The sequence below is a fragment of the Mustela nivalis genome (genome assembly GCF_964662115.1).
Source record: "Mustela nivalis genome assembly, chromosome: 10".
In the NCBI taxonomy this organism is placed as follows: domain Eukaryota; kingdom Metazoa; phylum Chordata; class Mammalia; order Carnivora; family Mustelidae; genus Mustela; species Mustela nivalis.
Genome location: NC_139029.1, coordinates 76208443 through 76224393, shown reverse-complemented (window position 1 = coordinate 76224393; position 15951 = coordinate 76208443). Strand labels below are relative to the sequence as shown.

General features: G+C 35.8%; 1 protein-coding gene across 6 annotated transcripts in view; it reads left to right on the top strand.

The window, feature by feature from the left end:
- The window catches only part of EVI5 (ecotropic viral integration site 5), a 207232-nt gene extending 192376 nt beyond the window's left edge, over positions 1-14856 (top strand). For all 6 annotated transcript variants that reach the window (XM_082688706.1, XM_082688704.1, XM_082688705.1 and 3 more), the window contains one exon: positions 10564-14856. In XM_082688706.1, the coding sequence (XP_082544832.1) occupies positions 10564-10875 (312 nt within the window). In that variant the 3' untranslated portion in view covers positions 10876-14856. The remainder of the gene's footprint in view (positions 1-10563) is intronic.
- Positions 14857-15951: the final 1095 nt, after the last annotated feature.

Genomic DNA, 15951 nt, shown 5'->3' with positions numbered 1-15951 from the left:
TACAAATTTCATTGTGATCATATGTTTTCATTTGTCTTGAATGTTACTTACTAGTGGAATTGCTGGGTCATATTGTCACTGTATGTTTAATCGTTTGAAGAACTGCCATATACTGTTCTCTAAAGGAACTGTACCATTTTACATTTCTACCAGCTGTGTCTGAGGGTTCCAGTTTCTCCACATGCTTGCCAATAGTTGATATTATCTCTTCTTTTTGTGACAGCCAACTCTAGAAACTATGAAGGTCATCTCATTTTGGTTTTGATTTGTGTTTTTCTGGTGGCTAATCATATTGGGCATCTTGTCATATGCTTATTAGCCATCTGTATCTTCTTTGGAGAAATACCCTTCTTTAGAGAAATACTCTTCTTTAGAGAAATCTGGGTTTAGAGCAAACCCAGATCCTTTGCTCACTTTGTAATTGGGTTGTCTTCTTATAATTGATTTGTAGAAGTTATTTATATATTTTAGATATAAATCCCTTATCAGAAAATGATTAAAATTGGGTAATTAGATAGACTGATAAAACCCATGACTTATTAGCTTTAGAGATGAATGATTCCTCTTAACAGTTCAGTCCAGACAGAAAAGAAGTACTTCGTTTTGACGAGGATGTTTTGCTAAACATTTGAATTTTATCAGTGCTTCAGCTGAAGGTTAAATCAAATGTACTTTGATGTAGCTTTAAAAGTACAGAGTGAAACAAGTGTGAAGTGATTTATTTCCTGTAATTGGTCATAAATTTACATAGAAGCTCACATATTCCTAACCTCATCACCATTGACATTAGAGTACCTTCTAAATAATGTTAATGGTTTCAATTTTATCAAGATGTGTCAGCTGCCAGGAAGAGTACGATGCAGTTTCATTTTGTTTGCCGTAGTATGCTGGATAAATCTAAGTATACACTATAGAAAGACTTAGAGTTCTTTGTAAATGGCTTAATTCTTCCCCCTCTCTACTTCTCTGGTAACAAATACACAGTATAAATTTCTTCAGTGCCAGACTTTCCTTTCCACCTATTTCACTTCTTATTGTGGGTACATATTTTTTCTTTGCTTCTAAAAGTATGCGTTTTAACTATTGCATTTTATACATTTTTTTATAATCTGTATGTTTTTAAAATTTAAATGCTTTAACTGGTTTTTAAAAATAATTTACTTAGCTTAAAGCCAGAACCATTTTCAACATTGTCTATTTTGTATTATTAAAAAAAAAAAGAACTCTTAAACTTTTCAACTTAATCTACTTTTGAGTATTCTAGCTCTGAATTTTTGCTCCTGTATATATAATACAATGATCGAAAAGTCATGACCTCCAATTGATTGCTTTTATTGGTTTCCTGTTTTGATTCACTGGAAATCTTTTGGTTTGGGTGCTTATGGCTAGTTTTAATCTTTGTCATGTGTATGATTCAATTTTGAAAGAAGATGATAATTGAGAATTTAGCACATCATTTCCTTTTTACATTTACAAACATTTACATTTCATAAACTGAAAAAATTATTAAAATTATTATGTAAGGATTTCATCAAAATTACCAATTATACTTTGGAGAAAGAAAGCAAAGCCTCTAGAACATAGAAATACAAATCTTTGTGATTATTGAACTTTATGTCCATCTTCTCATGTAAAGGATAATGTTATTTAAAATATTATATCTTATACATCACTTACAGACATGTTGCTTTAACAGCGATAGTTCAGTGTTTTACAAAGATTGATTATATAAACCCAAACGTACAAATAGAAGCTTTTATAATCTGATATGACTCAGACTTGGAAACTTACTGCATCTGTTTTGCAGTTCACTTGGTATCACATGACTCACTTAAATGGTTTAAACCCTGTCTAGTAGTGATCAAAGTTCATTTGGTTAGGGGTTTTTTTGGTGTGTGGATGACTTTTTTCCACTTTGTTGTGGACTGATTGTCTTTCAGAATATTCAGTGGCAGCGCTTCTTATTCTTCTGAATCTCAGAAAGTGGTAGTTGTCTGTACAATTCAGCCTCCAGTTACACATGGGGGGAAATTTTTTTAACTACTTGAAATAATATGCATGGAAGCACTTTTAACTGTAAAACCTCATATAATTATAAGGGTTTATTATTAATTTTTTTACCCCTACACATTAAAATTGAGGAAGGATAACCTGTTGTGTCTCTTTAAAATCAAATGCAAAAATCAACCCAAACCTTTTCTAGTTCTCAGTGTTTATAATTTACTGGAAGAAAGCAATCACATAGAGAACATGTACACTCTCTCCACATGGACACTGGCCCAGATGATCAAATTTCTCAGCACGGATTTCTCTATTATTTATTAGGAAGTTATATTTAAAGGCTACAAATCTCTAGTGCTATAACATTTCCCTGTTTTACAAAAGAAACTTCTGTCTTAACCTCTAGAGGTTTAGCTAATGAAGTAGACTAATGAACAATTTTTAAATACTTGTGTATCTTTAATGATTATAAAGTCCTTTGGGCCTTCAGAACATTCATTCCTGCAGATTCTTCTCCCTGCTTTCAAATTTTACTGATAATTTTTATGTGAAATAGCTGTAATAGGTTTTAATACTAATTTTTAGTGTTTGGATTTTTACTATCATGCAGTTAGAAACTCTGCTATTTCCTTTCAAAACCTACGTTCATCAGACTATGAACATGACAGTTTCCTGTTTTCTTATTAGCTATACTACCTCTTGTGCTATATTCTTTATAAGTTGTATAATATCTCAACACTTTCTTTTTCTAATTACTAAATACTTTCTTTGGGTCAGCATTGTTGAATACATGCAGAGAAATCTTAAAATACAATCTCTTTGAAGCTCGTGAGAGGTTAAGATTTTGTTAGCTTTTTAAGCTATAATGAGTATGTCAGCATATTTTAAGTATTATTTAAACAAATTCTGTATGTTTTTATTTCTTTACTCTGTCTCTTCATGCATAACATGATGAAGCAGTCCATTTCAGGTAAGAAACAGTACATTATTGGCGTCTCGTATATTAGCACTCCCCTCTGAAATGAATAATGAGTACCAGAGGGCTTTCTTAAGAATCCTGTTATCTTTTCATTGTACTTCATATATATTTCTTACGTGCCCACTCTTGTCCAGTCAGAGTGCTGAGCTCTAAGATACAAAAATGATTAAGAAACAGTCACCATCATCAGAGGCTAACGGAAGTGGTAGACTATATTAGACCAGCCACCCAGACAGTGCTGATTTTAAGTATTCATTATAACTTGGAAAAAACTTATCTATAAATAATACACTCCAATATATGTGTGTCAATCAATACAGTATTAAAGTTTATGAAAATATTTATGCCTATTGATGTATTAAATATGTTATAAAAATTTATTAAGATGCTAATTTTTTAAACTACTAATATCAAAATAATACCAGAAAACAAAAAAGAAATACTTTCAAATATAAAGGAAGCAGTTATCTTTTGGGTTTTTTTTTTTTCCATTGGATTATTTAGAGGTTTTGTTACGGTGAGTCTAACTCCTTATCAAAATGGTCAGCTACACATGAATTTGAAAGTATTTTTGAGAGATTTTATTGGTGACCTTATTTTTTTAATGTACATGTTTTTTATTATGGAAATTTTCAAATGTTCACAAATGCAGGGAGAATAAGTTTAATGAACTTTGTGTTATCTATCACCGAACTCCAAATTTTTCTCCTTTTTTTGCTTGTTTTTAAACTGTTTTTTTAAACTATTTACATGGAACCATACAGAATAGACTCTTTAATATCAGGCTATTTAAAGGCACCTGGGTGGCATAGTTGGTTAAGCAGCTGGCTCTTGGCTTTGAGTGGATCCCAATCTCAGGGTCTGGAGATTGAGCTCTGCATTGGGCTCAGCACAGAGTCTGTTTGAGTTTCTCTCTCCCTCTCCCTCTTTACTCCCCCTTCCTATAAGATAAATAAATAAATCTTTAAGAAAAAAGAAGAAGAAAAAGAAAAGAAATTATTTTTCTATCAAGGGTTTTAAAGCTAGAACTATACTCCTAAGGTTAGGCATGTTATCCTTCAAAAGGTATAGTTTGTCACCTGAATATGAAGCTGATCCTCAGAATAAAGTTTGAATTTGAAGGTTGACATTTGATAGGAGAAAAGGAGAAGGTTCTGACTCTGTTTTATAAACATATGTTCTCTCACTTTGATCTAAACTCAGATGGTGAGATGTCTAAAACTGGTTGCTGTTCCTCAGTAATGAATCCCCTGAAACACCCCATAAGAAATAGATTTGAAACTAGATGGTGAAGGTGTCATATCTTAAAATATTTATTTGCCTTATAGTTCTTTGTATTTTTATTTGCTTTTTCCCCCCAAGTTAGTTGTGTGTCCACATCAGACCATTGTATTTTTAAAATATGACAATGGCCAGTGTGGCAGTGATAAATTAACAAGAAAATCTGGAGTTCAAATTTATTTATCCTTACCAAATTTTCTTAACATGATCCTAATATAGTAAATCCCTCAATATGATCCATTTAGAGCAGGATCTCTCAGAATGTGATCTATAGATCATCCTATTCAGAACTCCCTGGAGTGCTTGTTTAAAATAGATCCCTGAGTCCTGCCTGATGAATCAAGGTGTCTGAGAGGAGAGCCCAAGAGTCTATATATTTTTAAAATAATCCCAGTAGGTTCTTGTACATAACACAATTTATTAATTATTGGTCTAGAGAATTAGGGAGTCAAAGGGTGCTGTTAACATCAACATTCTCCCCAAAGTAAGGACTCCAGAGTGACCTACTGAGTTGAATAGTCTGTGAGATCATCTCTGTGGTAGTTTGTGGGTCTTTTAACTGATATTTGGAAAATGGCAAATCTACTTAATATCTAAATTTTAAATGTTATAGAACTAGAAGGCACTCATTAGAAGGAAACATTTTATCATACAATAAGCTTGTTTTTACTATTTTATGTATTCATGTTTGAGAATAAAATAATCTGAAGTACAGAATAAGATTATATATTATATTTTTCTAAAACATCTAGTTCAATAGTCTAACGTTATTTAAAAACTGTATTTCAAGAGAGAGAAACAAGCCAAGAAACAGACTCTTAACTATAGAGAAAAAACTGATGATTACTGGGTGGGGTTTGGGGGGGATGGGTGAAATAGGTGATGGGAATTAAGGAGGGCACTTGTGACAAGCACTGGGTAATGTATGGAAGTGTTGTATACCCGAAACTAATATAATACTATATGTTAACTATACTGGAAAAAAAGAAAAAATCTCAACCATCCCAGCAGTAATCAAAGAAACAAAATCACAATAATAGTGCAAATTATGATGGAGAAAAATATGTAATGGTCATGCTGGCCAAGACTGGATATAATAGGCATGCTCAAATATTCCTGGTGGCAGAATATAATCTATTGAAAATAAATGTGATCATACTTATCAAGAGAAAAAAAACATAAAAATAAAAATCCTTGGGGCGCCTGGGTGGCTCAGTGGGTTAAGCCGCTGCCTTCGGCTCAGGTCATGATCTCAGGGTCCTGGGATCGAGTCCCACATCGGGCTCTCTGCTCAGCAGGAAGCCTGCTTCCTCCTCTCTCTCTGCCTGCCTCTCTGCCTACTTGTGATCTCTGTCTGTCAAATAAATAAATAAATAAATCTAAAAAAAATAAAAATAAAAAAATAAAAATCCTTTTTCATTTGCTTCCAGATAGCTAGATGATGACAACATGGGAATCCATTAAACCATACCATGTATTTAAAGCGTTTTTTAAGATAATTTCAATTTTTTAAATGTACGTTGGAAATATTTTCTCAGAATTTTGAAGGCCTTGCTCTATTCTGTTTACAGTTGAGAAGTCTGATATATAAAATAGTTTTTATATAAAATATGTTTTTGGCTGGATGCTTTATCTTTTCTTGTTCCCAGTGTCCTGAAATTTCATTATGAGGTACCATTGTGTAAGTCTACTTTTATCCATTGTGATGGATACTTGGTAGGCTTTTTCAGTCTCAAAGCACATGTCTTTCAGGTCAGAAAAAATTAGGTCTGAAACCTCTTGTAGAGTGTCCTGGGTTTTTTGGTTTTGTTTTTTGTTTTACATGGATGCAGTTTCTTCAGAGGAAAGAAATTATTTTTAAAGAGTTTTCTTTTCACCAATGGTCTGTTTCCTCCTAGTTGCTGTCCCCCCACCCCTTCCCCCAGCATCTCTTAGATGATTTTTTTCAAATACCCGACTCCCTACTCAAACATTAGGTCTGGAGAACTTAAAAAGCTAACAGGAAGTTCTACTCAGAACTTCCTGGATAGAGTTTGTTGACTATGATCAGCTGAGACCCTTCTTTGGGGGAAATCCCAAGATTCCACCAGAGAAGAGTCCCTTTCCTTAAAATTCCAATCCTTGGTGAATCTCAGAAGTACTTTCAGTCACATTCAGTGCCTTTAAAACCTATGTCTCATTTCACCTAGAAAAATAATACCTTTTAAATCTTTTTCATGATAGGAGTGTGTTACTGGCATTTCACAAAGTTTAGTTGTTTGGTTGTTGCTTTATAAAAATGTTCTAATAGTCTTTAACCAAAACTTAGAAAAGACAAGGGGCTGCAGAAGGGTATGCAAAAATACTATATGTACTTTTCAAGAAAGAGAGTCAGTAGCTTTTGTCAGATTCCTGATCCTATGATTGATTCATAGGAGACACCAAACAAAGCTGAACAAACAGACAAAATGTTGCCTGTAGTAGTGGTCCTTACTCTGGGATGCGCATCAGAATTATTCAGGTCTTGGGACACCTGGGTGGCTCAGTTGGTTAAGCAGCTGCCTTCGGCTCGGGTCATGGTTCCAGCGTCCTGGGATCGAGTCCCACATCAGGCTCCTTGCTCAGCAGGGAGCCTGCTTCTCCCTCTGCCTCTGCCTGCCATTCTGTCTGCCTGTGCTCGCTCGCTCTCCCTCTCTCTCTCTGATAAATAAATAAAATCTTTAAAAAAAAATTATTAAAGAATTATTCAGGTCTTTTGAACATACGCATTCCTGGATCCTACCCTTTGCCAGGAGAAAGTTTCAGGAAAACGCATTTAAACAGATCGCTCCGTGTTTCAACCATCAGGTAGTGGATTTGGGTCTGGACAGCTTGCTTATACTACTGAACGATGGTATCCGCTTATATCCATTTCTGTATACCAGACACACGGGCAGTTGTTCCCTGTTCAGAAGCACTTTTAATGTGAATAAGAGCTCCATTTCAGGTAAATCAACTCCTTTTTGACTCAGCCTTATTTGGTTTGGACAGATCTACCACAGTGATTCTCAAACTGTGAGGTATCATGATCTCCTCAGATGCTTGTAAAATTGTTTCACTCCCAGGGCACCTGGCTGGCTCAGTCAGTGGAGCCTGTCAGTCTTGATCTCAGGGTTGTGAATTTGAGCCCCACGTTGAATGTGGAGATTATTTAAACAATTAATAAATAAACTTTAAAAAAGATGTTTTGCTCTCCAGATTTTGATTCCTTAGATCAGGGTATGGATTCTGAATTTATTTATTTATTTATAAATTTTATTTTTTTATTTGACAGAGAGAGATCACAAGTAGGCAGAGAGGCAGGCAGAGAGAGGGAGGAAGGGAAGCAGACTCCCTGCTGAGCAACACAGGGCTCGTTCCTAGGACCCTGGGATCATGACCTGAGCCGAAGGCAGAGGCTTTAACCCACTGAGCCACCCAGGCACCCCTGGATTCTGGATTTTTAATAATCATCCTTGGTTATCCTGAGAGATAATCAGTGGACCATATTTTGAAATATGCTAATCTAAGTGTGCTACCAACAATAATATCTGTGGAAGTCTTTTTGGGGGATGTAGGTTGAGAAAATTGTCTTTTTTGTTTGTTTAAATATAATTAGCTCCTAAAAGTCTAGTAACAGGATCAGTAGTACAGCTCTCAGATCCAGACACCCAAGACTATACATTAAAAGGCCCAGCTCTGGCCTTCCTCTAGCTAAACCTCTCTCCACAGGAAGAGGAGTCCCCCGGGATATCCTCACCTGAAGTTCAGCCCCTTCTAGGTCACGTGATGGGAACTCAGTGAGCAGATATCCTTTTTCAGGACATACACAGACCTCCCTCCCCTCAGAAACAGTATGTACACGTTCAGGTCTAAGAAGTAACTAAGGGACAGCTTCAGTTTTACCAGAGAGTCCCTTACCTTCACCTTTTTCTTCTCCGATATTCCTTTTTCTGCTATTCTTTATTAGCAGTTCTCAAATAAAGAAACTCTAGTTGCATCCCCTATGACATCTGATAAGAGGCTGCAGTTTTTTAACTGCAGTAAAATTTGTTAGAGCTACAGCTTTCCAGTTCATTGGGAAGTTGTGGTTCCCCTGCTATACTCCTTTGGTAACAGTCAGGGAAAAGGAAGACACATGTTCTGTATTATTTCTTCAAAAGGGTTTGGGAAGAAAAGAAAGGAAGAGATTAACTGACTTAATCTAACACTTGGAGCGCTCAATCATGTGTTGCAATGTAGCGATAGGATGTTGCATCAGAACGTGGCAGTTGTAGTATTGCCATGGGTATCACAGCTATGGGAGGTCCTTGTGGTGCTCTGAGCCCTTTCCCTAAAAATTCACCCTCGAGTTTAGATCCTTTCTGCCCTGCCAAGGGAGACAGTGTTACTTAAATTACATTGTACATCACTGTAATTTTGTTCTCTCAGCCTAGGACATAGGGATTTCTTCAGGGTTGAAGGTCGGCCTGAGGCAGACATCACTGTTCGAAGTCTCAGCATCCTTCTTGTTTCCCGTTGGTCACACACCAGCAGGGAAGTGCTGACATTTCTTCACTTCTTCCTGGAAATCTGTCAGGATAGCTGGCAGGTGTATGGCAAGGCTGTAATGTCTTTACTTTCAGAACCGTTAGTTTTGAAAGTATATGTAATATTTCCTGAATATTTCACACAGGCTTTATCTTAAGATTTGAAAGATAGTGAGTGACCAGGAGTTTGTCCCTGAGAAACAAAGTTGAAGGTTAATAGTAGTGATAAGGGTAGGAGGCATGGGATCTCTTTCAGCCAAATTCTTGCAAGTCAAGGTAGATTTTGGTAATTAGTTTTTTTCAGCTATTGTTTTGGTTGTTTTGTTTTCAGCTCTTCTGCTCTGTTGTAGGAGAAAATTCATGGTGTATGGGAGAAATTAAACAAGTGACGATATCAAAATTAGATTTCCTGCTTAAGATATAAGCTCTTGAGGACAACAGGGCTGATGTCTCGATTCTATGGTAGTAGAAGTGGTTGTATCCATAGCAGTAGGTTTGAGAGTTTAAGATAACTGGGGCAAAGAAGTGGGAGATGATAAAAAGAAGTCACCTTTAATCCTAAAAAGGCTGGTTTTGGAGAATATGGTTTAGATTTGTGACAACAATGGGTTTTTGTCTAGAAAACGAACTCTAGAATTAGTCAGACTTGCCCAGCCAGTAACAGGGAGCACATGATGTCCCCATGAAGGTATGGCCATGGGAAGCTCCTGGGATAGCCAAAACCTGGTTCTGAAAGTGGAAAGAGAAGAGAAATAGCTGAGCAATACATGGCAGTCCTCTCCCCTCTTCCCTCATTAGGGAAGTTGCTCCTTCTTCCCTGGGGAGGAGTAGGGGAGAGAAGGCAAAATTATATACTATTGGCATTCCTTCCTTGCAGAGAGAGATCTTATTAGTAGAAAGAAGCATTCCTACCCTGAGTGAGTGTGTGACCGTGGTTTGGTGGTCTTTGGGATATTATGATAGGATGGAGATTCATAGCAAATTTTCATTATTTGTAACTGATTTTCATTATTATGGGGATATGCTCTTGAGACAGTATGTGTGATAGTTCAGAGTATGGTCTTAAAGTCCACATCTTCTAGAAATGCATGCTGAAATATTTACAGGTAAACTGATAGAATATCTGAGATTTACCTCAAAGTAATCCAGAGACAGGAGAAGTATAATGTAATAAGATTGTCCATGATGTTAATTGTTGAAATTAGATGATGGGTGCATGAGTTCATTATATTTCCTGTAATATAATGAAGGTTCAATTTGAATCTAAATTTTGCTATTACCTATGTGTCCACAGTAGTACCTCTACCTGAGTTTCCATTTTCTAATCTCTAATGAAGATGATAAAATCTACCACATAGGACTGTTGTGATATTTCAATTAAAATAACAAGTTACTGGGGTGCCTGGGTGGCTCAGTGGGTTGGGCTTCTGCCTTCGGCTCAGGTCATGATCTCAGGGTCCTGGGATCGAGCCCCACATCGGGCTCTCTGCTCAGCGGGGAGCCTGCTTCCTCCTCTCTCTCTGCCTGTCTCTCTGCCTACTTGTGATCTTTGTCTGTGTCAAATAAATAAATAAAATCTTCAAAAAATAAAACAAGTTATGTGTCCATTATATAACACATAGGAGACATATAAAATTGGTAGTTACTATTTTATCTACAAATGGCAAAAAAAAAATAAAAGGTAAGTTATCTTCTTTTTTAAACATGAAATGTTTGCTTTCTTGGTGTGTGTGTTTCCCCTAGTTGAGTATATTAACATGGGTTTTGTTTTGACAGCTCAGGTGCCTAAAAGGCCAGAGGGTCTTCTCAGGCCAGCCTCCTTTTGATGGAATCCACATTGTCAACCATTTAATAGGAGATGATGAATCATTCCATTCCTCTGATGAAGATTTTATGGATGATTCCTTACGGGAAAGTGGCGTTGGTTTTCCTTTGCACAGAAAGTCTGGCCCGATGTCTTTGGACCCCGCTGTGGCAGATGGTAGTGAAAGCGAAACAGAAGACAGTGCGTTGGAGACCAGAGACAGCAACCGAGTGGCTCGAAAGGAGCAGCCCCCAAGAAGAGAGTCATACTCAACCACTGTCTGACCATCACTGTGACCTAGACTGTGGGGTTTTTTAAGGGATCAGTTATCATATGATTAAGGGTTTTGGGAACATACTTGTTTCATATGTACATACGTATATACATATATACATACATATATATATGTATATATATATATATTTTACAGTCTTATCTGCTTTTTTATCTTTGCCAAATCTTCACCACTGACTACCATTGCCATAAAATAGACTGGTATATATGGTTAATGGGAAAAATAAGGTTCTAACAGTGTTACTGAATATTAATGTTTCTTATTTAGACAATGCAATTTATATGTGGGAAGCATTTTGAAGTTCAGGACTATGGAAAATTGAATTTTCTTCAGACAAAACTGCTCTAGTGCAATATTTCATGCTCATTTAACAAATTGCATATTTATCAATTTGTTTTCAAGCCAGGTGTCTACAAACATTTGACCAGGATATACATCCAATTTATCTTGGGTTTTTGTGTTGGGGAGTGTTTCTGGGTTTTTTTGTTTTGTTTTGTTTTGTTTTGTTTTTCAGTTAAAATTACTGCTTTAGTAGTAGGCCACTGAAAGCTCCCAAACACAAAGCTTTTTTTCCCCCTTATAATTTTACAAACACAAATGAACATTCATCTGTCTTGAGAGGTTTAAGTTGTGTTTTAATTTCTAGTTTTGATGTGCATATGATGGTTCCATGTATTGCCTACTAGTCAGAGTAGTAGGTTAACTACAAAAAATTGGGGGTTTTGTACATATTTATAAATCTACATCACCCACATTGAAAATCATTTTATATGGAGAATGTACATGTTGCAAATGACTGCCTTCAGCGTTCTAACAGGACTTCTGTAAATACTAGGTTAAAAGAAAATTGAAAATAAAACCAGACACTAATATTTTAATAGCTTTAGTATTTTGCTTGGCATTCAACACTAGCAGATTCATAAGTGAACTAATACTTGTTCAAAACACTATTGGTGACATATTTTGCTTCATGTGTATATAACAATAAATTTTTCATGATTAAAGAGGTTATAGCACATATTACTTAGTGCTAATATCTACTTAATGTAATTTAAGCAATGGACTGAGGTACAAGATACACAAAATCTGTATCTGCGAATAATCTATGAACATTATCTTCAGCTTCTCTAGTTAATCCATAGATAAAGCCATAAGAATTCTTTCCTACCAGTTCTTCCTTTTTCTCATCCAGACTTTTTTCCCTGGAAACCTGAATGCCTGTCATTGATAAATTGGTGGAAACACCAAATTACACTGAGATGACATAAAGACAACAAACATGTGTTGACTGGATCCTTTCCACTTCCATTTTCATCAGCAGCCTGTGGAAAAAATAGCCTTCAAGGATAAGAGGAAAGTAGAATTCAGTATATATGAAGGTAAAATTTTTCACAATATGTTGCATGCAGAAAAAAAATTTACATGACAGAGTGGAGTAGAAGAGACAAAATCATTTTTTTTCTAAAGCCCAAAGTCAGGCTTTATGGTACGTGATAGATTAGGCTTTTCCAGCCCTTTGTAGCTATTTGCTTGAGAAACAAGATTGACCAGATGCCTGTTGTGTCCATATCACCAGGTCAAATTGTAGTGGTTAAGTAATTTACCTGTGGTTACAAGTTTAGTAAGTAGCAGAGCCAAAATTTTACTCAAGATCTCTCCGACACCAAGCTGAAATGTTCAGCTAATGAATTTCTCAGTTCTCTACTTTTCTTCAATTAATGTGATTTCAATGTGTTTCCTGAATATATATAGATCGGTATCTGTGTATAGATGTATCAACACATAAACTCTGCGCAGCTCTACTGGTATCGTCTACTAGAATTGTCTGGTGCTTTTAGAATTCTCTTTTGGGGTTCATTACTGTCAGCCTATGGGCTGTTGATGCCCAGGTAAAATGAGATGAGTCATGGCCACATTGCTTTCACCCCCACAGTAAGAAATGTAGTGATCGAGACCAAGGGTCAGCAACTTCAGGCCATGAGGCTATTCTAGCCAGCTTCTTGTTTTTACATGACCCACAAGCTAAGAGTAGTTTTTAATATTTATAGATAGTTCTGTGGGGGGAATCAAAATAGCATTTTGTATCACATGAAAATCATATGAAATTCAGTATTGATCAATAAAATGTTCTTGGAGCTTACCCATGCTTATCCATATACATATTGTCTGTGGCTGCTTTCATGTACCATGGCAGAGTTGAGAAGTTACAACAGAGACCGGAGGGCACAAACAGCCCCGAATATCTACAGTCTGGCACTTTAGAGAAAAAGTCTGCAGACCCTCTAAAATGCAGGTTTGCATCTTAAGTTTGTCTCAGTAGAAGATCAAACTGTTTGCTTTTGGTGTTGAACTAATGGTTTTGAAGACTAAAATTTGCTAGTGGATCTTAAACTCGTAACTATTCTAAATGGGTAATGTTCCAGCTGTTTTATATCATGAAGTCTTTGATGCCAAAGACAAGTTCGGAAGGACATCTCTACCTTTGGAAATGGAGAAAGAAAGGGAAGAATTCCAGAATGCCAGCACTGCTCTCTCAAGCAGGCACGTTGGCCTTTAGAGTATGCGACAATGAGCCGATGTTATAATTTGACTTAAAATAAGAACATCTTTCTAGAATCATGTTTGAATTCTAAATCTGAAAGATATTCTTAGAAAATTTCCTAAGTACTGTTTTCTAGTTAGGAATTAGGTGTTAAAAGAATCATGGTTAAGTGAACCGTAACCCATTGATGTTCTTGTAATTTGGGAAATGGGAAAACTAGAAACAACAATCATCTCATTCAAGAGCTTTGATTCAAATACTCCTTAGAAGGGTTTAGAATCTTCCTGGTTTTTAGTATGCAACAGGATACTAAGCTTTGATTTGACATTCAAATTAAGATTTACAAGGTATTGGAAAATGTCCTCTTGATAGATTTTATTTAATCCCTGACACAATTACTTTGTATCATTTAAATGTTATTCAGTTAAACACTTAGAGCTGGAGAATATTCAGGGAGGAATAAGTGAATAAATAACAAACACACACACACACAAAAGTACTCTCAGGATAGTTACTTCCTGGTGGTGTTGCCTCTAGGTTGAAAAGCTAAAAGTAGAAGCTACAGGGTGATCTGAATAAAATGGAAATCACATTGACGTGATGAAACAGAACTTTTAGATCAAACCAGTATTTCAACAGCCTTTTAAGAATCAATGGTAAAATATTTTTTTCTCCCTGAAAAAAGCGGTTAAAGATACACATTACACAATCTCTGCCCTTTCTGTTGATAGATATTAGGTACTCAGTGTTTGATGAGTAATTGAGATGTCAAGGCTCACCTAAAATATACAAAAACAAAAACTTAGCTCTGAGCGTGCAGCCTGTTACTCTCCGGATAGTGCCTTTGAAAACAAGGTCTAGACCTTTTTAAGTATTTTATTTCTAACATCATAAAAAATGAATTGGTTCCATATTCTCCTTTATCTTTTACATAGTAAAAGATATCATTTTCAGATTTAAAGTAAAATAAATATATGAATTGCATTTCAGTAAAGTCCTTTCATGGCCAGCTTATTTATCATGTAGTGCAAGACGTCAGCAACTAATGTTTTATGAAATCAGTGATTTACTTTATTAAAACAGTGTGCTTTAGCCTGAAGGTTATTGCTGCTTCATCATTAAAAAAAAAAAGTTTTTTAAACTAATTAATTTTACTTTAATTCATTCTCCTGAAATTAAAATTACTGGTTAAAATTGGAGTGGATATTTATAATCCAACTTTTTACAGCACATCCATTGATCTGCCTATCTTGTCTTTTCACTCCAAAAGAAAGATGATAGAATACTAAGGTACACTATAGAGATGCAAGATTATAATGTTTTTCATTTTACTGTTGGAATTTCTTTTTGTAACATTGTATGGTAACCTGAAATGTTTACTTGTGCCTTTGCTTTAAACAATTATTAAAGTTTTTCATTTTATAAGAATTTCTGTTTCCTTAAACTATTCAACTTAAAAGGGGAGAGACATCAAAACACTATTAACAATGCTTGGCCTAACACCACGTGTTTATTAGTGAGGTTTGTGCTCCGTGGGTACAAGGGCCCATATCCACCTGGTCCACCCATGTATAATTAGTGCCAGACAGAGAGCTTGGTACATGACATTTTTCAGTTTAATCAAAGTCAAGACATCTAGATTTGCTGTTTCCTCCAGGAACATGCTAACTTTTTGAAAATATTAATAGCGATAGTTTTATCTCACATTGTAGTTTAGGTCATTGAAATGATTAGCAATGAAGCCAGTAAATATATTCAGATATATAATTTGAATACGCTGTTGTGAAAAGGAAGTTATGTTTTCTGCATCTGTTTCACAATGTTAACATTGCTTACTTCAGAAGCAGTAGTTCACTACATATTCTGTTTTGGTCCTAGAGGATTGAAGACACTTTCTAAAGGTACATGAAATATGAATAGATAGTTGTAACCCAGGGTCTGCCCACCTTGGCACTATTGGCATTTGAGACCAAATTGTGGCAAGAGGCTGTCCCACACATTGTAGGGCTGTGCAGCAACACATGTGGCTTCTACCCACCAGATGCCAGTACCACCCCTCCTTCAGTTGTGATGATCCACAAGATCTCCAGTTGTTGCCAATGTCCCCAGTAAGTAAGATTGAGAATGGAAATTACCCCTCATTGAGAATCTGTGGTATAAATTTAGAAGTGGGTCAAGAAACAATGAGCCCCCTAGGGCCAAAGCTAAAAATACATGCAGCTATTGAAGACAGATTACAAATTTGACTCTTTCTAGTAGTCAGTAAGAAAAGCAAAACCTGAACCAAAATGGGGTGCCAGTCACACTTATTAGGATGGCAATTAAAAAAAAAGAGTTGGCAAGGGTATGGAAAAATTTGGAACTCATGCATTGTTGGGAATGTAAAATGGTGCAGCCATTGTGAAAAATTTTGGCAGTTCCTCAAAATAGTTAAACAATTACCGCATGATCCAGCAATTCCACTTGTAGGTATATACTCAGAAAAGATTCAAACAGGTATTTGTACATGAGTGTTCATTATAG